This window comes from Branchiostoma lanceolatum, chromosome 9 (assembly GCF_035083965.1).
Source record: "Branchiostoma lanceolatum isolate klBraLanc5 chromosome 9, klBraLanc5.hap2, whole genome shotgun sequence".
Classification (NCBI taxonomy): Eukaryota; Metazoa; Chordata; class Leptocardii; order Amphioxiformes; family Branchiostomatidae; genus Branchiostoma; species Branchiostoma lanceolatum.
The window spans coordinates 16,232,431-16,256,122 of NC_089730.1; the positions used below are offsets into that span (position 1 = coordinate 16,232,431).

At 40.9% G+C, this 23,692-nt stretch overlaps 1 protein-coding gene across 1 annotated transcript; it reads left to right on the top strand.

The window, feature by feature from the left end:
• The first annotated feature begins 292 nt into the window (after positions 1-292).
• LOC136442562 (uncharacterized) lies at positions 293-8,902 on the top strand. Its single transcript, XM_066439476.1, has 2 exons — positions 293-724; positions 6,344-8,902. The coding sequence occupies exon 2, from the start codon at positions 6,367-6,369 to the stop codon at positions 7,723-7,725; it is 1,359 nt and encodes a 452-aa protein (XP_066295573.1). The 5' UTR covers positions 293-724; positions 6,344-6,366; the 3' UTR covers positions 7,726-8,902.
• Positions 8,903-23,692: the final 14,790 nt, after the last annotated feature.

Sequence of the window (23,692 nt, forward strand, 5' to 3'; positions counted from 1 at the left end):
TATATATATCAGCAGTCAGACATAAGTAGCTTCTGCTACTTTGGGTCCTAACAATGACGTACTTTCCTCCTGCCACAGTCGATGAAACGGAGAATCAATCATCATCACCCAGTCGATCAGATTTACTCGAAATTTGCAACTTCTCTAAGGACGGCGTTCTCTCCCCATAGAAATCTCATTTCAACGACCTTTCTAGCGTGTGCCTCGGTCTCATACGTGCTTGACATGAAGGCGTTTTCCCTAAACGCTCCGCTGAAGCCCCAGAGTCTGCGAATTTTTATTAGACTGCGGCGCAACTTGCCACAAACAGGATCAGCTAGATCTTTCCGTGCAGTGGAATTTTCATTTGAATATATAGCTGCCAGGCTGGCTATATGTCACAATTCACTGGAGATTGCTGATCACGGTCTTGCTCTCTCTCCAATAGCTATATAGACTTCGTATCAAGCTGCGATGAGAAAGAAATTGAAAAATAATGAGGAAGCTTGCGTAACACAAGAGGTGAGAATGCGTCACCCAGTTGCATGCATCGATGCCCAGCCCTAGGCATATTTAGCGCACGTATCGCGACTGACTGTTAGATGGTAAAGTCCACAGTAAAAACGCACTGTATATACTGCATACAAAGAGACACGTCAAGCTACTCATTTCTCCCCTTCTCTTCAGCGAAGGAACTACGTGTCGGAGACGTCAGGAGCTATGGCAAGAAGCATCAGAACGCCAGGTAGGTATCTTACAAATATACGACCGTTGCTGCCATGCTGAAGCGACCGTTATCTGTTTTTGATCATGGATATCTGGCCTTACAACGCAGAAGATCTATATTTTGTTGTGAGGCTTTGTTGAACATTTTGAGATGGATGTTGTGACTCCGTATTCAGAGCAAACCTTACTTCCCGCGTCCCTGTCACGTAGACCGTCCACTCTTATTAGACGATACGTGATGAGTTTAATCAAGCTTATTAGAAGAAAATAATTGGGAGCTCGCAGAGAGGAGATGTACATGACAAATACGTTATGTCAGTGCGAGATGCATGTTCAGCGATACGTCAAAGAAGGTTGTATTCAAAATCATTTGAATTAAAGGACCGTTACTCCAACAGGTAAGTACATGTTATGACGTAGATGTGAACGCCACGGGAAGCTTTTCTTTGAAATGCAGATCTCCAAAAACCCGCCCCACCACCCACGTTATTTCTAGCTATTTTGTATCATGAACATTTCCTCGAGGGGGACATATTTCAAATATTCAAAGGCCCATCTAGGAACGTGTGTGGCAAGATTTAATAGGCTAGTTAAATCACAATGATTAGTCACGCTAGGTTAGGTTGTCTTTTGTCCCTGTGAAAATGGTCTTATTTGTACATCTGTGGGAAATATAGTATCCGTCTTGTGTCACGGTCAGCTTCATTTGCTTTTTCAGGCAACGCCCTTGTCCTCGAGTCTCCTCACATTTCACTCTAAGAACTGCGACGTAAATGTCTCACAATTATAGTTATCATTACGAGCCCGTTTTTAAAGCAAGCAGAAATAGTACGATTGAAAAATTCAGTACACCAGAAGGGGTGGAAAACGGCTAGAAGAGACGGATAGCTTCCCCGCGCGGGTTAACATATACAGGGGTGAAAACAGGCATGCAAGTTCTGATGTAACGTTACAGAGCGACTTAAAAAAAAGAAAATGCTAGTTATCGCCCCACAGCACGTACAGCTGGCGCTGAGTAGTATGCATCCGCCCAAAAGGGCGCGAACATGAGATGAATTTTTCATTTCTCGTCTGCTTTGACACACGAGAAGAAAGCAAACATCATTCCGATTTAATACTAGCTGTTTAAAGTCGGTTATCCTTCGTGTGCGCAAATAATCGATGCAGTAAACATGCAGTATAATACAATAAAAATACAGTACACATGCAGTAAACGCCTTCCTGGTTTGATGACAGTTGTTTGTTTTGAAATAGTTTGTCCCTCGTGTGTTTAGAGAATAATACAGTCAACATGCAGTAGAATACAGTAAAAATACCGTAACATGCAGTAAATGTCTCCGGGTTGATGATAGTTGTTTAAAACCGGTTATCCTTCGTGTGTGGAAAGAATCGATGCGGTAAACTTGCAGTAGAATACAATATAAATACAGTGCAAATGCAGCAAACGTCCTCCTGGTTTGATAACAGTTGTTTCAAATCGGTGTTTTAAAAAATGAATACAGTTAACATGCAGTGCAATACAGTACAAGAAAAGTAACATGCAGTAAATATCTTCCGGCTTTGATAACAATTCTTTAAAAGCGTTTATCCTTCGTGTGTTTATAGAATAGATATAGTCAACATGCAGTACAATACAGTGAAAATACCGTAACATGCAGTAAATTTCTCCCAGGTTGATGATAGTTGTTTAAAACCGGTTATCCTTCGCGTGTGTTAAGCATACACGAAGTAAGCATGCAGTAGAATACAGTATAAATACAGTGCAAATGCAGTAAATGTCCTCCTGGTTTGATAACAGTTGTTTCAAATCGGTGTTTTAAAAAATGAATACAGTTAACATGCAGTGCAATACAGTACAAGTAAAGTAACATGCAGTAAATATCTTCCGGCTTTGATAACAATTCTTTAAAAGCGTTTATCCTTCGTGTGTTTAGAGAATAGATATAGTCAACATGCAGTACAATACAGTGAAAATACCGTAACATGCAGTAAATGTCTCCGGGTTGATGATAGTTGTTTGAAACCGGTTATCCTTCGCGTGGGTAAAGCATACACGAAGTAAGCATGCAGTAGAATACAGTATAGATACAGTGAAAATGCAGTAAACGTCCTCCTGGTTTGATAACAGTTGCTTCAAATCGGTTATCCTTTGTGTGTTTAAAGAATGAATACAGTAAACATGCAGTACGATACAGTGCAAATAAAGTAACATGCAGTAAATATCTTCCGGGTTTGATAACAATTCTTTAAACTGTTTATCCTTCGTGCGTGCAAAGAATAAATACGGTTAACATGCGGTACAATGTGCAGTAAAAAGACAAGAATAATGCAGTTAATATGTTCCGGGTTTGATAACATTTTTTAAAACTTGTTATCCTTCGTGTGTGTAAAGAATGAATACAGTTAACATGCGTTAAAATACAGAAAAAATACATGAATTATGCAGCAAACATATTCTCCGTATTTGATGACAGTTGTTAAAGATCGGTCTATCCTTTGTGTGTGTAAAGAATAAACAGAAGAAAAGTAGACATACGCTATTTCTAGGTACTATCTTTCTACATCAACTTCATAATGTACATGCACTAGCCATACCAATGACGAATGCAGAAGACAGTAATTGAAGGCCAATGCTATACATCATCGAAACTGCCGTTAACGTTGCTGTATCATCAAATAAGTCTAAATTGATCAATCAATCACGTTATAAACAGACCTTGACGTCCAACAGAATAGTCTCATTATCATGGTTCTCCGACGGTTAATGATGAAATATTGTCGCGAGTGCTGTGTCTAATGATGCTAATGGTTATTTATCAGCAGTAAGTCTTGCGACTTTCATCAATACATCAACCAGTTAATTGGTTAAATGATGGCTCCGGTCATTTATGGCGGCACACAAATCAGTAGCAGAGGTCAAGATCCTCCTGTCATGTAAGATAATGGTCCCGTATACGTCATTGCTCCGAGAGATGTATGCGCTGGCCACAACGCTATCGCTCGACTTAGTGTCCACAGCACGAGTGCACCAATCCCTCACTGCAACTGTTACTGCATTTCAACCAGCCTTAGACTTGTCCAATACCGTTTGTCACGACACCCGTGGTGACTACTGCGCCAAATTTACTGTGGCTTTAGCTTCCTGCAACCATTGTACAAATGACGGACCTCAGCCTATTGCCGATGACATTTTCAAAATGTACCTTTTAAGGAAATATCTTAGAACGACTCAGACCACCGATACGGCTAATCACGTCCTACATCTTTGTAGTTTACCCTTCGCCAAAGGCCAACTGCCCAAATTGGCTTTGCACCGGCTTCCATTTTGGAGAGCCAGATGACCTGTGAGTCGCGCTATGGCAGGTTATTGAAAGTGCTGGAGGTGGGAGTAGGTACTAGGTGTTGGACGCAAGTCCGTCAGATGCTTATCTCCCGTGTGGCGAGCGTTTCTTATTGCAACATTTATTACACCCCCATACAATTGGGTCGGTGCTCTCGCCGCGCGCTCTCTGCGACCTCAAATTTAACAGAGCGCTCAACGAATCTCATAGATATAAAAAACGAATCATTTTACGCTTTGTGTGTTTTGTTGTCGTTTCAGCGATAGTTTTACATTTTGTACGAAATCAAGGATTAAACAAATCCGATTTAGGTCGCAGCGAGAGCGCCGCGCGATCGCCGTCTAGTGGAATGGGGGCCTTACCAATACACGGTGGCGACCCACTCAAGAGTTATTTCCATGCCACCGTCAAAACAAAGACAAGACATAAATCCCTAAATATAAAACAGTTATATAAAAATACAAATTTGATATATATGAAGTTAACAAAGGTGTCCAGTCCATTGATACTGATTGATGTCGAGAAACCAGTCGTTACTAAAGTTTTTGAAAACTGTCAAAAAGATTTGGACACAGATTGATATTTGATATTTTTTTTGCCGTAGACAGAAAAGATGATCCTCTTGAAATGAAAGAAGTATCATTTATCAATGTCTGAAACAAAACCTCGCAGTTACCTTTTTTCCAATTGCCGAAGAGGGTAGCTCACTGTTGAGTGTAATCAAGAAAAACACTCGCATGAGTCACGCAGTGCGGCAGTAGTGCACGTGTTCAGGAATATATACTGTTGTAGTCACCGTGGGTACGAATAGTGCAAATGTCAGTGTTATCAGTCAAATACAAGGAAACTAACAGATTATTCCCCAAAAAAATATATCCATCAACAATTCCTTGTTTGTATTCCAGTTTGGTACTATGACCCCAAATCCACTAGATGGCGCTCTCACGGCGACCTCGCTGGGACATAAGCTGTATCTTTAGCCCTTCATTTCATATTTGTAATATCATGCAAAATGTAAAAAGTATGACTGAAAACATTACAAAACACACAATGTAAAAAGATTGGTCCCCCATAAACTGTAGCAATTAGAAATCCCTCGTTTTCATTGCAGTCTAGTACTAATTGTAGTCACAGTGGGTGAGAATAGTCCCTAACTCATGGCCATCAGTCAAATACAAGGAACATAGAATATCGTTACCCCATAAACGGTCGCAATTAACCATTCCTCGTTTGTATTGCAGTTAAGCAATAGATTGCCAGAAAAGGCCAATATACAGCAATGTACGCTTTATCATTATTTAGAACTAATATCGACATTCTTGGGGCCGGACGTTTTGATGAATTGTTCATTATGTAGACCTTCTCGCCTCTAAAACTGTACCTCCTTGCCAGCAAAAAGGGGCAGGGAAATTCAGCGTTGACCTTTGAATACCCCATCGTTTCTCATGATCCGGGGCTTTATTAAACGTTTTGTTGTAAAATCAGAAGAGCGTAATAACTGGAAACAGGCGCTCCCATAATGAAATACCGGGAAGACAGCGTCCTTGTATAAGTTATTCGTGGTATTTTATTATGCACGCATTGAAAGACGCCTCTGCCATTCAACGGGCACACAATCCTAAAATGTGGAGAATATTTACACGTCTGGAACAATTGCACAATAGAGGAGAAGAAAATTAACGCACTTTTATATCCTTTGCAGTGAATGCACAGACCGCTTTGTATTGACCCATCGGTCTAGTGTCTGATCCAGACAAAAAGACGGGTATTAATTACCCCGCGGTATAGCTTTGAGACGTAACCTATGGCAGAGACAACGTAACGTTTGGGCAGGGAATAACCCTACGTCTTACCGCTCCTGTGGCTCTCCCAGCGCTAGCTTTTTAAATTCAATGCAAATCTACGCCGGCAACGATCGTTATCTGTGTGTAAAATACTGTGCCTGTCTGGCATATTTGGTGAAAATGAGCCGCGTTCTACTTACCTTCATCTTATCGTTACCCACACGCCTGGCTATGCGGAATGTGATTAATTCATCGATATCATTATTAGAAAAAAACGCACCTGAGGCCATGCTTAGTGTAATGAAAGACAAAAAGGCTCGAATAACTGTGTATGACAAAATGCTTGTGTAGGATCATATTTTATGAATATTTCATTTTTGTATATCAGCGACTGTATATTTTCTAAAAACATTTCTTGCTTTGATATTTATTCACAAAACACATAATGTATACCTCGTACGTCTAGTCTTATCAACGCTGGCCGATACTGTCAATTATAACACTCTCTTTCAGTAATCGACGTCCCACCTCTGTGAATGATAATGGACTACCCGGTCATCGGGCGGCGCTGCGTAAAACCTGCATCCCTCCGTGAACAGAACCAACCATTTGACTCTGTTTCCAGAAACGTTACGCGCCGTCCCGCTGTGGTGGAGAATTGGCTGAACCAGTCGTACACAACAGCCGACATTCTGCAGGAGGGACTAAACATGACGTCCAGACCAGATCTTCCTCCCACACCATCCTCGGCTCCCTTCTACGATTTGGACTACATGAAGCCACCGATCGACCATAAGCGATATATCCTCGTTTCTATTGCGCTCATCATCATATTTGGTCTTCTGTCGTGGCTGATCATCTTGCTTCTAATGAGGTACCGCGATCAGCATGGAAGGTGGTTTTGGAAGCCTGATTTAGGGAGAGTGTTTCGCGGCAGGTTGCGGGGATGCAGGAATTTTCTACGAGGCCGCTTCTCGAGGGATTCGAGCTTCAGAGGCGGGTACCCCGCACACGAGCGATCATTCGGCATGGGGAATTCGCATGACTCGACGTTTAGGGGTGGCTTCCCCCACGAGAGCACAATAGGAGATGGCTTCATTCCGGAGCCCTGTATGAGAGGAAGCTTCCCCCACACGCCGACGTTATCAGATACACTTCCACGGAAACCCCGTGAATCACACATACGCCTACATCGCTGTTACACGATAGCCGGGGATATACATCCTTGGACGGCCGCCCAGGATTACGGAGCGCAACAGGCTTCATCAGTTAACACCGGACGGCGATTTTCAAGAAGCAGCAGCGTCGATTCAAGGGACGGTTACCTGCGAAACGCTAGCTCGCAGGCAGACCTAAGAGACGGCCCGCCCTCCCTACACCACCCCGTTCAACCTATCATGAGCACAGAGGAATTTGTACCCCAGTACGATTCTTCCAGAAGACCCTCAGGCAATACGAAACGCACAAAAATTCAAAGGCAATATTCCTTCTCTTACGAGCATTTCGGGGAGGTTCCGTTGTGGCTCGCGAGCCACACTTTCAACACGGAACAGATCGCGGTGCATAATTACGGTCAGCCCCCACCGAGCCCACCAGAGGACAACACGCCGACGATGGATGCCAGGTATGACGTTATGTATGAACAGTACGGCACAGACGAGCCGCCCGGCGGACTGGAAGCGCACCAATTAGACACGGCTATGGTGATAACTACGGCAGATCCTCTGACCATGAGCCCCGAGCAGCCACCTGTACTGATGTCGTCCGCGGGGACGGACGCATCAAGCATGGCCAAGCAGAACTGCACCGTGTGGATGCAAACCGACCATCGCAGACCAGATCGAATATCACCAGTAAGACAGTCATCAACAGCCTCAATAGAAACGACTGTCTGATTCACTATCTGATACCCTATTCACACTTTGAAATATGCTGATAGCCTGAAGAGTGTGTTTCACTAGAAGGTAGATTCCCCTCCAAAAATGGCGAGAGCTTGCATCTTCCCAGGATGACAACATTGGACCATTCCCTTACTGATAATTCTTATTCATTTATTCCGTGTATTGCTTGCCTGAATTATTTAGGCAAGGAAACGTCTTAGAATACGGTTTGCCTTAGCTACGGATAAGTTTTCCTTCAGAGGTTGTTAAAGGAATGGCTATCTGAAGGCATAGAAACATTACATTCTTTGGAAATATATAATATTCGTGGAGAGGAGGTGCAAATTGTAACAATGCGTGTGTGATTGTATGTCTGAGTAGATTCACAAAATTTACAGCATATAGACGTCAATGATAGTTGTTACGACTGCAATTCATATTTGTACCAAAGAGTGTTAGTTTTCTACAGGTGATAGTGCACCACATTTGTCATGATTTCTTTAAGTATAGCTAGGTTTGAGAATCGCCTTCATAGGCCTTAACACAGTGGAAGAGTGTGCTGACCTGCACTGTTACATGAATCAGTAGCGGGTACGTCGCGATGTAGCCTAATTGGCTGCTTGCTGCACCAGCAGCAATAAGCGAAGGATTCTCTGAAGATGGTTGATGGCGCCTTCTTAGGATCAAAAGAAGGAAGGCCCCGAGCAACCCTGAATATCTGCAGCATTCACCAGAATGCTTTAGAAACTTGGTTTAAATGAGAACCTCTACAGTAACTGCTTTTATAAGATAGGACGACGATGTCATACTTGTAACAAGAATGGATGTATTTTTGTACGTGATGTTATGAAAATTTTACCGTCTGAAGTTCGTCAAAATGCTCCCTGGCTTGCTTCCAGTATTTTTCCTATGTACCCGGCTAGGAATGTGATCATAGCAAGGAGCCAGGAAGATCAAATTTTGCAGCAAATTCTACATACAGTGACTGGGCCATTAGTTTGTGTTGAATAATATGGTGCCACCTCTGCATGTAAACGAGTATCGCTGAATATTTGATGAATTGTGTTTCTGTACGGTTTCTCCTATACACAACATGACACGTCTAGCAGTGGGTTGCCTGTGATGTTAATCGAAGATGAATGTTTCTGTGATGTTGACGCATTACTGAATAAATTACTATCACACAAAACCCTCCCACTTTGCACTCGTGTGCTCATAAAAATGTGCAGCGATGCCTAACCATACTGTTCTCCACAGCACGACGACGTGACATGATTTCAATACGAGTCGGTGATGCATACGTACCGCTACACATAATCTGTGCAATGCCAGAATAGGCTATAGCAAGAGACAGCATCTTTAATATTGGGCAGTAGACAACTTATCACTTGTATTATCTGGAGAATGTATCACGGGAGCCTGTGTTCCACTGAAGTCAATACGGGACCGTCCCGCGAGAGCTGACGGTGTGGTTGGGTAGATTCTGTTTAGAATCAATACATGGGCTTCTTCGCTGGGTTGACAAGGGACACAGGGCATGATTAATCATTTAGTTTAAATGGAAAAGTTTATGCCGCTTTACTTGCTAAAAATGCCTACTTATAGAAATGAAGAAATCAATATGTCAACAATGCGGTAATATCTTAGACATGCAGTCAAAGGAACCCTGTCCGTAAATCATGACTTCCTCCGGCAAGGAGGTTATATGTTTTACCAATGTGCACGTGTTTACATTGTTTATAAAATTTTGTATGTAACATCGTGTGTATATAACGCGTGCGTGTGTGTTTGTGTGGATGTATGCATGTGTGTGTGTGTTTTTGTGAATGTATGCGCGCGCGTGTGTGTCTGTGTGTGAATGTATGCGTGTGTTTGTGTGGATGTATTCATGTGTGTGTGTTTCTGTGAATGTATGCGCGCGTGTGTGTGTGTGTGTGAATGTATTCGTGTGTGTGTGTGTGTGTTTGTGTGTATGCCTGTAGTTCGTGCGTTTCTGTGAACTTACGTGTGTGTGTGCGTGTGTGTTTGCTTGCACTGTCAGGCTGTTTGTTTTTGGTTAGTGTCCAATTGGGAACAAAATATCAAACATTGAAAGTAATGTGGTCGCAGATGTGAAAAAAATGGCTATAAGATTTTATTTTTGATAGTGAAGAACGTGCCTTAGAGTCTTACTCTGTCCAATCCTGGAGAAACGAACAGGCTCCAGTTTGTATCCGACGTAAGATAGCGAGAGAGTATAAATCGATCGACACGCAGCTTGACAGGCATCTCTGAAAGAATGCGAACCTCGTACCAACACAATGTGGTTAGCATCAGTCGTGATCTGGCCAGGCCAAGGCAAGAACCTGTTGGTTAGGCCATATTGATTTGATTACATGGATGGCATCCTCAGGGAACCCCAAAGCTGATGCAAGCGTGCGGATAAAAAAGTTTGCCTTCATTATCAATCTATGGCTGAAAACGTTTTTTTAAACCGGCGAAAATTGCTGCGCCGGCGGATGTCATTCATATAATCAGATCAGCATGTCCTTAGCAGACAAAGACAAGGACAAACAAGTCACCTTCAAATTCCAGTCAAAGTACAGTCGGTATCAAACATAGCTACAAACTCCATCAAACTGCCAAAACCTAAAACGAACGCTGACAATAAAACCTTTGTCTACCGCAGGTCTCATCATGTGAATGCTGCACGACATGACATAACCGTGATCGAATTAACTTTGTTTTGTTTAATTTTGCATTTTAGTACGTATTTTTTGTTTTTAATGTATAATTGCTTAGTAATACATTAACCTGTTGTTATTTGCTATATCAATGTAATACCGCACGAAAAATAGCTTATTCTGCTGTGAGCTAATTGTTGATCCAAACGAAGTAAGAAGTCAAAGAAGATTAATTGCAAGAACTAGGAGTCGGTACATGCACTGATGTCTGCTAGATATGTCTGACAATACGTCACAATTATTAGCGTTACTATGTGCTGCACCCTCTAATTGCTTTCAGCGAGACATAGCGTCTCCTTTCGTATTCGCCTGCCACTTGGAAAATGATAAGATTTGACAATCCTAAGTTATATATATGAGGGGTTAAGTTGCTACACTTTAAGCTCCCCTCCCCCATGTAGGTTGCTGTTGTCGAGCCCATGAGTGATACTTGTATTATCCCAGGGCAACAACGACACAGATGTGTCATTGCAGACCATTCCATGGAATGACATATAACTACCAAGACCACGACCATACCCCTATGGGCTTGTCGATCAAAGCTCTAACAGAAAGACGAATGTTAGAATCTCCTTATTGACATTGCGGGGGAGGGTAAGGATTATACTTGTCGGAAACTGTATGAAATACATCAACATGCGGAACTCATTGTGATAGTTAGATTTGTATCCCTACCCTACCCTGCCTTATGAAATGATCCTTGCAAAATAACCATATATTCTCTGTCGGCTTTGGCAATAATTTCATATCAGAACGGCATAGCAGAAAAGTTCAACATTTGTTTCACGTCCATAAATAGCAACCTAACAATGGAACTATTAATCTTGCACTCCGTCGGGTTATTAACGACAAGAAAAATATCGTTCAAACGACAGGATAGGGTAGGGAAGCGATACCGATCTAACTATCACAATGAGTTCCGCATGTTCATGTAGTTCATACAGTTTCCGACAATTACAATCCTAAACCTCCCCCGCAGTGGCAATAAGAAGACTCTAGCATTCGTCTTCTGCTATAGAACTTTGATCGACAAGCCCATTGGGGTTTGATCGCTGTATTTATAAGTCATTCCATGGCATAAGTTCGTATTGACACATGTAACGGGGGGTGCCCAACCATCGGACGTTTTTTTACGCGCTCGAACTCACGGCGCTCCATTGCTGGTTGCCAGAGAGTGGTCAGGTTTTAATGAATGAATTTTGAACACATTCATCTAAAGACCATACTTGGACAAGAAATGTATTCATACTGTTCATGGGCCCTTCATGCTCCGCGTTACACGCGGAAGACGCTGTGAGACATTTTCACGAATGTACCTTCTGATTTAGTGCTACGCCAGATAGTGTGCCTAACTTAGTACGCTTTGGTAATTTTGCTCTCTTCGGAAGTTGGTGATAGAGTTAGGGAAATGTAAATAAGGCTTGAAGTCTGCTATATTTTAGCTTTCTTTTGACCGGAAAATTTTGACTGTGTGCACTTCTAACGTCATGTGAGAAGGGCTATATCTAGCGCATCCCAGCTCATGTTCCCACGGGAAATAGGCTAATATGCGGCCCGACGTACGTATTGAATGCGGCCCGACTTACGAAATCATTACGAAAAAACGACACCGCTTACATCAACAATACTCCGTCTACTTATTGGGAAACATCTTCGCCATCTCTGTATTCAGTTTCCTTTTCATAGACGGTACCAATCACATGTTAGAGCGTAACAAAACTGTGCGTTGAATCGTTCCGTCACCATCGCGGCCCCCCCAAAATGGCGGGAAAACAACGTCGTCAGACGACAGCAATGTTTACGTTGTTTTTCTTTGGTCGGTTTTCTTCTCAACAAACACTTAAAGACCCAAATTTTTAGTGTTTTATGAATTTTTTTTTCTTGTGTGTATGACAGCTGTGTGACTTATGTATCTGCTTGGCACAGGTCGTATATTTAGGTGCCGGGCCGTCTAGCTACGCAGTGACCCTCTACTCAGCGTTGCCATCATTATTGTCAAAATACTACTTTTCGACAAAACAAGAAATGAATATGTACACATATGTTTTGAATGTAAATGACAATTATGTGAATGAACTTAGGTTATTTACCTTCCGTATCAGCATAGTCATTGGACACAAACACGGCGTACTTATGCAAAATAAGATCAGTAAAAAATCCGTGCGATGTTCGGGCGCGTGCGATGTTCGGGCGGCCCCCGTTACTACTCTATATCACAAAAAATCTATATCAGCTTGCTTTACATAAGCATTTTTTTCGGATACCTTTAAGATTGTTTGATTTGAAATCATCACAATATTAAATGGTTCATAATCACCTTAACAAGTTGCCCTTCGACACACTAAACAGACATCAACATCAACAATATATTAGTAGTAGTAGTCCACTGTTTTCTGCTGCTCCAGTAGTCGAAACATATATACATATATACATCAACAATATAGTACAGTAAAAAAAAACCTATATCTACAAATAAACAATAAAGCTCCTAACATATTACAATGAAGAATTATAATATAGATTTTAGATATAAAATGAAGCATATGTCATGGAGGAGCAAAAATTCAATTGGCTAATGCAATGAACCTGGTTTGTTTGCCCAAATAAAGTCCTTGGTACCAAATTAGAACTCTGTTGACACTTTGCCTCACGTAGGCCATTGCAGCATACGTTTGCAGTATGAAATTCCTTCAGACATCCGTTACTCAACAGTTCATCGCCATGGTTGCCCACCAGTTGTAGCCACCGTAACCTGCCTGAGGAAGAACGCACCAGTAGTCGATAATTGGTACCAATCGTAAAATGATGACTTTGCAATCAGTTCTGCATCCCGACTGTATCATGATCGATTTTTTCCTTATTTCAGCTAACACGTGATGTAACTGTCGGATGGCAATATGTCCTCGATGACTTTTCTTGAACATAGCAAAGTGCAAGTCAATCACTACCTCGTTTGAAGGTAATTCGTATCGATTTGACGTGAAGTCAATCAACGCTCGTGATTGTGCCTAAGCTCATATTACCGAACGTATTCCATGGCGTATTACAACTGTGCAATATTAAGCACGGAGGATTTATACCCACAGACTGTGTACATCTATCTCAAATATTAACTTTCGACTTTGAAGTCCTCTGGCGCATTCTCAATGTCAATAACCAAGTTGATTATACTCTCCATCCAACCTTTGGTAATTAATTCGGAGATGACTGGTATGTATGTTTAATCCATCAGACAAGGCCATGTATTTTCCTTAAGAAACGATTGCTTAAATCATTGGCTCTTTAGAGCGAAACACCGTTCATACGGCAGTGTACTTTCATAATTCCGTCCATTAGACAGTACTCTTCAACCAAAAAACAACAACTGCAGTTTGAACGGTGGAGCGCTCCGAAGAGCTTCAGGCTTCGGTCTCATCAAAATGGGACTTCTCAGAATTTTTGCAAACTAAAGATGCTTCTATATATAATTATCTGGTGTAACTTCATGTGTTCCTGACTGTTTATTCGTGAGTATTTCGCATATCTATGCGCCAAAAATAATTACTCAAGCAACTGGATAAAATTTTGAAACAGACGTTTTAGACAGCATACCCTGTCTTTCTTCAGTGACTAACGATAGGACTGAGAACACCAGGTTTTATACCAAAACTCTGAATAGGTATGTTGATGAGGTTAAGACAATTTAGGATGTCTTGAAGTAGTCTTTGAAGGAAGATTAATTCAAGACAAATTTTGTGCCAACAGTTCAATTAGCTACTGTTTTTTAGTACAGTAACTAAATGTTGTTCGTCCGGGGGTTGGGGGTGGTGGGCAGTGCATTATCCCAAGTGCCTGAAAGTTCGCATATTTATGTTTAGCTCAAAAACCTCTGGGTTGAATGTGATGATATTTGGTATGTGGGTAGGTGGACTCGCATGACGAATGTCAAGGGCATCTGTGGGCCTTTGGTGTTTGACCTCGTTACCTCTGGTTTCGAGTCGGAATGGAAATGACGATATGATTTAAACTGTAGATCACACACATATTTATAATCAGTGCAATGGAAATCGTGGTGTCTTGAATTAGGCTTGTCGAGGTCCATTTCCTTACTAGTGATTGCATTAGATGGAATTGTGGACACACAAGGTCCCAATTCCACCATCTCGCTACGACCTGACTTTGAAGTTGCGTAACCCTCGACTCAGTTGGAATATCATGCAAGATGTTTAAGTATGACTGATAAGACAGACAACAGCCATCCGTATGAAACTGAAATGTAAGCAATCATATAGTTCCTTGTGTACAGCATCTCGATCTTGTTAAAGTTCATGAAAGTTTTTCCTCATGTTTTTTTGTTGTTGTAATTCATCCCCCTACGGGATTCTTCCTGCCAAGTTGATGAATTGGACGGGGGCAAAGATTCCTGCCAACGTGCCTTATCCAGGTGTAGATACTCCTCAATTATCCGTACTCTTCATAGATTTCCCCCTTGGCGTTTGTGTGAATTAGACTTTCTCTTAGTGAGTGCACCGCGTCTCACATCGGGTGTTCATTGCAACGTCTGTCTGCGCCGACAACAGGGAATCTAATTACGAATTCACAGCCGGTCGAATTACCCCGTAGGTGCAAACGGTATGCCTTTTCCCTATTGATTTTGCGTATAGTCTGATGAAGGGATTATTGGTATTCCAAGTGCGACTTGCACTGAGGCCGGTAACACTCATTAGATATGCTAACAACGATCCATCAAGAGTCGCCAGTGCTATGTGATGCCCTGGAGTTCCGTCTCATTTCTTGTCTGAGTTGAAGCGAAGTGACAGAAAGTTGGTATCCAGAGAGAAAGGCAGGAGGCGAAGGCTGAAATGTACATGGGAATAGCTTGTAATTAATTACTGTATCGCATGTTCCAATGGTAAATACAGAGATGTTCGGAAAACTAAACACAACCAGGGCAGGCTGCTGGGGAGCACAAATCTTCACCACTTCTTCTTTACACCAAACGTCATCTGCCGCAAAAAAAATCAATATCATAGCATGTTCAGGACGAAAGATACAGCAAGTCCCAATTTCTGCTTTCGTACCAAGTTCACACAACAGAGGTCCCAAATTAACCGTGACCTTTGTATTACCATCATCTACTCACATACCAAATATTATCACAATCCATTCAGAGGTTCTTAGGTTATGTTGACCAAAAATGTCTGGAAACACAAACAAAGACGCACCCAAACAAAATAACTTCATTTTTCAGGAAGGTAATAATGGGTTCTAGTTGCAGCAGCATTTGGTACTGTATGTGGGTAATGTATATAATTATTTTTATACATGTAGATCACGAAAATTGTGCACTGAACTTCATACAATTTGTACCTCGTCATTTTCAAGTATCATTCGGCTTTAAGTAACCTATAATGAAAAGTCATTAAAACCTCGTCATTCTCAATCATCATTCATCTTTAAGTAACCTACTAATGAAAAGTCATTAAAACTCAATCTGCACCTTTTGACCTTGCCATAAAATATAGCATCATTTTCCACCACAGCGGGTGGCAACCGTTCATCGATTCGAAAAAAAAGCAATGTCTCTCTTAACCCTATTGTAATTTGTCTTGATATACACACATGCAAACAATTTTGAAGGAAAGACAAGCGGAATAAAAACAATTGAATTTCATTACCAAAACAAGATTTCGGAGACCTCATACCTGCCATGAAATATTTTGATTATGCAAATGGCATCAATATTTGCATAATCTTTTGCTGACTTATACAGGTCACAATGTTAACAGTATAAGTATCTACCACTTAGAGGAATGAAACCACTTTTACATTGATTATGCAAATTAGGAATGTATTAACATAGTTCATATCTGTTATGTTCCATCTTCATATCTGTATCTGTATAGCCGGTATAACCGCCCTTCGGCGTAACACACCAGCTGAATATATATAGTACATGTATTTGAGTTCTACAATGAAAAACACTGCAAATATAGCTTTTTCTCATTATTTATGTAAATCAAGTTTCAATTTGCATAATTTGCTCCCCATGATGTACATCTCTGTCCAATCTACCTGCATACTAGATATCATCCGTCGTTTCTTTCTTCATTTATTCTCTTCGGAAGATTTTAGCAAAAACGCCCATGCAGTTCTAGATCAAGCTGCTGGGGGGCCAAAACCTACACCACTTCTTCCTTACATCACAAGCTTTCTGCCACCAAAAAATAAGATCATAGTACGTCCAGGTTAAAAGATAAGAATGAAAGAACTGCTGCAGTACCAAGGTCACATACCAAGGGCCCAAAATCGACCTTGACCTTCATCTTCCTAACAGCTACCCACATTCCAAACATCATCATAATCCATCAAGAGGTTCTTGGGTTATGCTAGCTACAAACATCCGGAAACACAACGCTTGAGATATACAGTATTTACATATTCTTTGGCACTCTTGATATTTAATATCAACCCGGCATTGTATAATAAGAAATTTATTGGGGGTATTACAGGGTATGTGGTATTATGTGTGTTGATGATGAATGACCTTTGCTACATTAATGCTTGTCATTTCAGCAGATCATATCTAGATTTCCTGCATTCCCACCAGGAAACCCATCACTCTGACAGCTGCATTAGGAACCTCAAGCAGTTTTCACCACGCACTCATTTGTAGTTTATGACTGCTCTGGGAGAAAATCGTCAAAAAGTAGGGAGTTTAGTCACGTAATAACGTTAACGTGGTAAGTAGACAATTGCTGAACTTCTACATTTGACTCCGATTAACACGCATAATGAGCACTTTAGGATTCCAATATCTCATTCATTATATATGCACTCCACAAAGACAGGATGATTTACACAAAGCTCTGAAGCACATTAAAAGAAAGTAACAAGACTCACGGCAGTATACTCACGTCTTGTGGATGATATGAGGCAACTCCTGTATCATATTAAAGATGTGACCACTGTGCAAAGAGAAGAAGCAATCACATCGTGTATGTGGGGCTGTCAATCTTAATTTGCCATTCCCACTCTGCCAAATGGCATCTGGTCTTTTATATTGCTCTGTACTTGGCCACCTGCCAGGTCGTTGGAAGGTCAACACTCTGGTCTCTGGGGTCAGTAATACGTAGGCTAGTCCATCTGTGACCGCATTAGCAAACTAACAAGACACAATACGTAGATCCTGATATTTGTCTGGTTTATGGAAGTATCAGAGAAATGGTAAGCTTTAGGAAAGCAAATAAAGCTATACATGTATATACCTGATTGTTTCGTGTTGCGTTAACGTTGTTGTGTTCGGTGTCACAATATAATGAATGAATGAATACCTTTATTGTACACATATACCCACTGAGTTCAGTACAGGTCACAACAGAAAACGTCACAGTTTACAAACACATACAATGACAAGCTAGCATTACTCTAATAATTACAAGAATTTGGCTTCTTCTCGCTTCTTAGTAATGGTGTAAATATAGGTACATATGTGCTTCATAATCAAGGGTTTGTCTAAAGCCCTTAGAAATATGTTTTCTGTGTTGCTAAGGTGTAGGATATGGGGAGACCTATATTGCAATAGTTTATAAAGCTCAGCTCTCAAACTACATTCTACTACAAAGTGTTGCTCATCCTCTACCCTGTTTAGATAGTATAATGTAGTATTATAATAGCAATTGCTATGCACATCACGAACGACTGCATAGAGGGTGATACTGCTAACGATGAAACCTTGTTAAAAAGAAAGACCGCAATCTATGAAAACCGTGACGAAGTAAAAGCACGTGAGTTACATATATTATGATTATTCTGAAATATGTGGCGATGGAATACTGAAATTACATAGAAAATGATGGTCTTTCTAAATCCTTTTGTCTCATGGCATTGCCATAGTGGACCCATCGTACACATTAACTTGTTGAGAAGATTGAATATATTTTTCCCAACGACCCCTACATGGCACTCGTAGTATTCTGAATTGAATTGATGGTCTTTCTACATTATTTTGCTCACTACATTGCCATAGTGGACCCAGGGTACACACATTAACACGTTGAGAATATTGAACATTGTGAGCCAACGAATCCTATGGCACTGGTGGTATTCTGAATAGAAATAATTGTCTTTCTAAGTCATTTTGGCTCACTGCATTGCCATAGCGGACCCAGCGTACACATCAACTCGTTCCAAAGATTGAGTATATTTTACCCCAACGAGTACTATGGCACTGGTAGTATACTGAATTGAAATGATGGTCTTTCTATTATTTTGGCTCACTGCATTGTCATAGTGGACCTAGCGTACACATCAACTTGTTGAGAAGATTGAATATATTTTACCCCAACGAGTACTATGGAACTGGTGGTATTCTGAATAGAAATAATTGTCTTTCTAAGTCATTTTGGCTCACTGCATTGCCATGGCGGACCCAGCGTACACATCAACTTGTTCAGAGGATTGGATATATTTTACCCCAACGAATCCTATGGCACTGGTGGTATTCTGAATGCCAACCATAATGAGAAAGGGCGCCATATTCCCGAAATAAATGGGCTCCAAGCGTTATCAGGAATGCTCATAAGAACCCACAAATCCCCGTTGCCAGAACTCAGAAGATCCATTAGCTCGCCTACAAACTACAGAGATTTCGGCAGTTCCCTGATGCCTTTTCTACAGCCTAAAGAGACGCAGCAGAACAAACAAAACACATTCTCGGGCAATTACTGCCCACGTCAGTAACTGATAGAGAAGCGCCGAGCTGCTCATCACATTGCAGCAGGCTCTTCGGGCGAGCTGATGGAGATACATATCTGTCTTCCCTTGGGTAGTTCAGTGATAATCCATGTCCACTATAATCTCGGCATTCAATCAGGCAACCAAATGATAAAACAGGTGCCAACATATTGAATGGCTGTTGGGGGCATTCGATGACCTTCCGTTGTGCCAGGGGTAAAAATGAATGCCGTATCGACTTGTCCTATATCTCTTCAAACCTCCAGGATATAGGAGATCACCGGTGCTGATCCTTTCTCAAAAACAGAGTTCCATTTTATAGACCAAAAAGTCAATAGTATGATCTTTTCTTTACTGATCATACCGTGTGATGAATATTCATTGATTTTGTAGCTGACCGTCAATCAGATTTGCCCCTTGGTTCATTTAAACCTACATCTGTACATTTTCACCCTAATTGTAAAAGCAATTTCAAAAAATAGCAACACAATGGATGGACATGTCTTCATTTTCCTATGGATTATGGGAATTCAATAAATGATTTTATGTATATTTCCATCTTAATAGGGTATACTACTCCTATATGTATGTACTAGAGACTTGACAGCATTTTAAGCGGGTATCTCCTTGGACTGCGGCACGCTGGCGACCTCGCTGCGACCTGAAATGGATTTGTGTTACCGTTGACTTCATAATGGGAATATCATACAAAATACGACTATGCATGACTAAAAGAACATAAAGCGTAAAAAGATTCGTATTTTCTGCTCAAATTCATTGAGCGTTCCGTCAAATCACTCCGTTGCAGCGAGGTCGCCAACGTACCGCAGTTCCGCAGCCGGCTTTAGATATGTTGCAATCTGTTGCCATATTGGAAACGACCTTCGCAGCCAGCGTCCCGGCCACGATAAGCACTATTAGGGGAGCTGCAGGCAGTATGTATACTCAACAGCCTGTAACTAGATTCTATCTTTCCTAGGCTGTTGTAACGCGAGACTCACAATGAACAGACTCAGAGAAATATCAATGATTCTTTGCCAAACTGTGTCTGTTGAAAACTTGAGCTAAAAACCCATTCGTCTTTGAGATTAATGATGACCAGACGAAGTGTTCCTTGTGGGTTGATTCGGGTTATGAAACTTAGATGATGTCTATGTGAGCAATCCCTGCAGACCTTCAATATGAAAAAGTCTGTCCTTGTAGCCGGGGAAAACAAGTAGTAATACACCTGGATGCTACGTACGTAAATAACACCCCATTTCACTAGGGTGGGTACAGCGCTGCGACAGTGCAACCTAAAATTTGACAAATTTCAAAACGACTTTTTCACCCTTAGTTTGCTTGTTTGTTTATTTGTTGTTTTTATAGTCACACTTTTACATTCTAAATGGTATTCCAATTATAAAGTTGAGGATTACTCAAAGCGAGCAAGTATAATAAGAGCCTAAGAGCAATGTCATGGTTTTATTCTCTAAAAGTTCCAGACCGTAGCAACAAAATCAAACAGAGGGCATTACCTCTGTCATATTGTTTTATTTACTTCGGCCGTCATAACAGCTGGCAGTGCTGTGTTTAAAAACAGAAATATATATGCATCATTGAGCCCAAACGACTCCCGGGGAAACATTGTCAGTAAATAGATGTAACTGAAAGGTTGTGTCAAAAGCTAGTATCTCAGACAAATTTTTACAATTCTCAAGTCGACACTGGGCGGATATATCGAACTGTAAATCTCGTGGGAAGATCCTAATGGATGGCACGATAAGCCTAGTTTGAAATTCTCGTCAGATGGCAATACTCTGGGTTTAAGAAACTGTCCATGAAATTGATGACTAACTCTTCTCAAATTGAACGTTGGAGTCATGATGAAGAGCGAAAGTAATGCAATTCCCTCTGTGTGTCATTCCAGCTCTTTTTCATAGAGGGCATCATTGGACCTTGTCTTGGCTTCTCCAAACAAGCGACGTGTTGATGATGAAGACCAATGCTTCACAGACTGTAATAAAGTAATAAAGTAATAATGTAATAAAGCTGAAATAAATAAGACTGGTCGTCAATCATTTTGAATCAATGTATATGTCTTCATGACCTAGTTTGAAACTTTGGTCTTGATTTGAAAATAAATAATATTTTCTTCTCGATCAATGATTGGGTTTGCGACAAAGACTAGCTCGATCAATTCATGAGAAATCTATCGCACACTATCAGAACTGCAAAAATTGCGATTCAGTGTCTCTAAAGACGTAGAACAATATCGAATATTGGTCAATGACTACGGAGTGCATACAACCTATTTCAAGGATAAGTAACTTGTTTGGCATCATTGCAGTCACGTTCAATATTCACCATAGTTTTATGCCTAAGGAGTGTGTATGCCATTGGCCTCTTTTAAGGAAAAGTCAGTTGTTTGACATAATTGTGTGAAGTTTTAATCAATGGAATACTCGTTTAGCCATCGAGTTCCAATTCTTTAATCACTTTTCTAACAACCCGCAGACCACTCAATCAGATCATTGCCCCACTTTACAATTTTGTCAGGCTGACTAATGATCCTTTCATAGAAACTCGTTTGTCCTTGTTTCTAATCTTGTTCACTCTGTAAATGATGGAAAGTTTCAGCCGTTGGTCGCCATTGCATCTGCCAAGACTCTCTTGACCAAAGGTAGTGGGTGCTACCTGAAACATTTGGCCGATTCCGAATCCATCTAATGAGAAACGGTTACTTTGCGCAGGTTACGGTATTCAGCGACATCTCTGTAATTTAGAGAGTACGGATGTGAACACTTGTCGAGTATAACAGATGTTCTCTGCTCGCTTGTAACTCCTCCCACAGCGGTAGATGGAGTTAGTTATACCGAACATGTATTTAGCAGATTTGGCTTAATAGACGACCCAGTACCTTCAATTAACAATTTCATCAATTACGAATTATCACATACTATACGCGCCGTCTCCGTTGACAAGGAAAATACTTACTGCCTTATACTGATTTGCACTATGGATTTTAGAGAGGCAAACTGATTAATCTGCACGTTCTACACTTAACTTAAATTTTCTACTGCTGTACGTATAAGGTCGTTGACGGTTCCAAGTACGCATGCGTAGCGATATCTATTGTGGGTAATGTTGTCAAAGGTGAAGGTGCCTGAGACAAAACAAAACACGTCTGAACATTGTTATATTATGCAAATATAGACAATGGTCAAGACGAGAACTGTTTTCAATTCAGGGGCCTTTGCTTTTGAACTTGCGCATGCGTACTTGGAATCGTGAACGGCATTATTAACCCCTCAATGCTCAATTGATACTTAAATCTTAGAGTAATTATATCCCTCTAGGCCTTATGTCAAGGTTTACATGCAAGTAAAAACACAGGCTGCCGCATTCCCCTCGGGATTCGCACAGGCAAGTGCATTACTGGACTACTTCATACGCACGCCTCACAGTATGTGTTTGATCTGGGAGGTTTCTTGGCGCCAGTGACAGATCGAGACCTCCACTGGAACCAAGTAATAGCCTTTTGACGGCTGTAGCCGTTGCTGTCAAAGATCAAAGAACCGGTAAGCTCCTTTGGGATACTCTTTTGAAGTGTGAGTATGACTAAGTCCCATGGCTTTGAGGTGCTTTTCTTTATTCAGGGTTCCCGACCTACTCAATGTCAAATAGTTATATAAACATTGTAAGTTGAATAGAATAGAAGACGACTGTCATTTTGTAATAACATGTAGATTATTTAGCAAAGAAAGAAAATGTATAGGCTTGTGCAAAACACATTTCATACACTTAGATATTGTGGACAAACATATTGAAAAACATATTTCAATTGCATCAGCGACATATTATAACATATTTATTTATGCTAAAATTCAAAAGCGATGAGAAGTTGTATTCTAATATTAGTTATTTATTTTCGTATCTATTAACTTTCAACTTGTTTTATTATGATCTGTATACTCAGCTCAGTGTGGCAAAATGTGCAATAAACGTCTTCATTCAATTCATAATGATACTGGAGGTCTTTGTCTTTATTTTCTTGATTTTGTGCGTGTCAACCCATGATCAGTTAGACTTTCCTTCCATAATTCAAAGAAATGAAAACAGGGAACTTATTGAAAGAAAATAACATCCACTCCAAGAGACAAAGTGTGTTTCCGAAATTTCCAGTATTTTTGCTGTGGTTTCCAACGAACGGAGCAAGACCAAGCACTGTGCGTGAAAAAGGCAAAGATTTAATCAAACGAGGGATAATGTTTAAATCCGACCCCATTTGTTTCAATTCCATCCGTTCGAATGGGCTGTTGACTCAACCGTAATGCAATCACCAGAAGAGTAACACGGCCGTGAAAACCGTATAATTCAGACTTACTTGGGAGCTTCTCTTCTAACCCCTGATAGCACTGCAGATCTTTGATTATTCTTAACAGGTTTATTCGATGCTAGGCCATAGTTGACCACTTCTAGGCATTGAATTAAGTTGACGGAAGATAAAGATGATTATGCTAGGAGATGGCGATACCGGTGAACATTGGTTTTGAAGGCTTGCA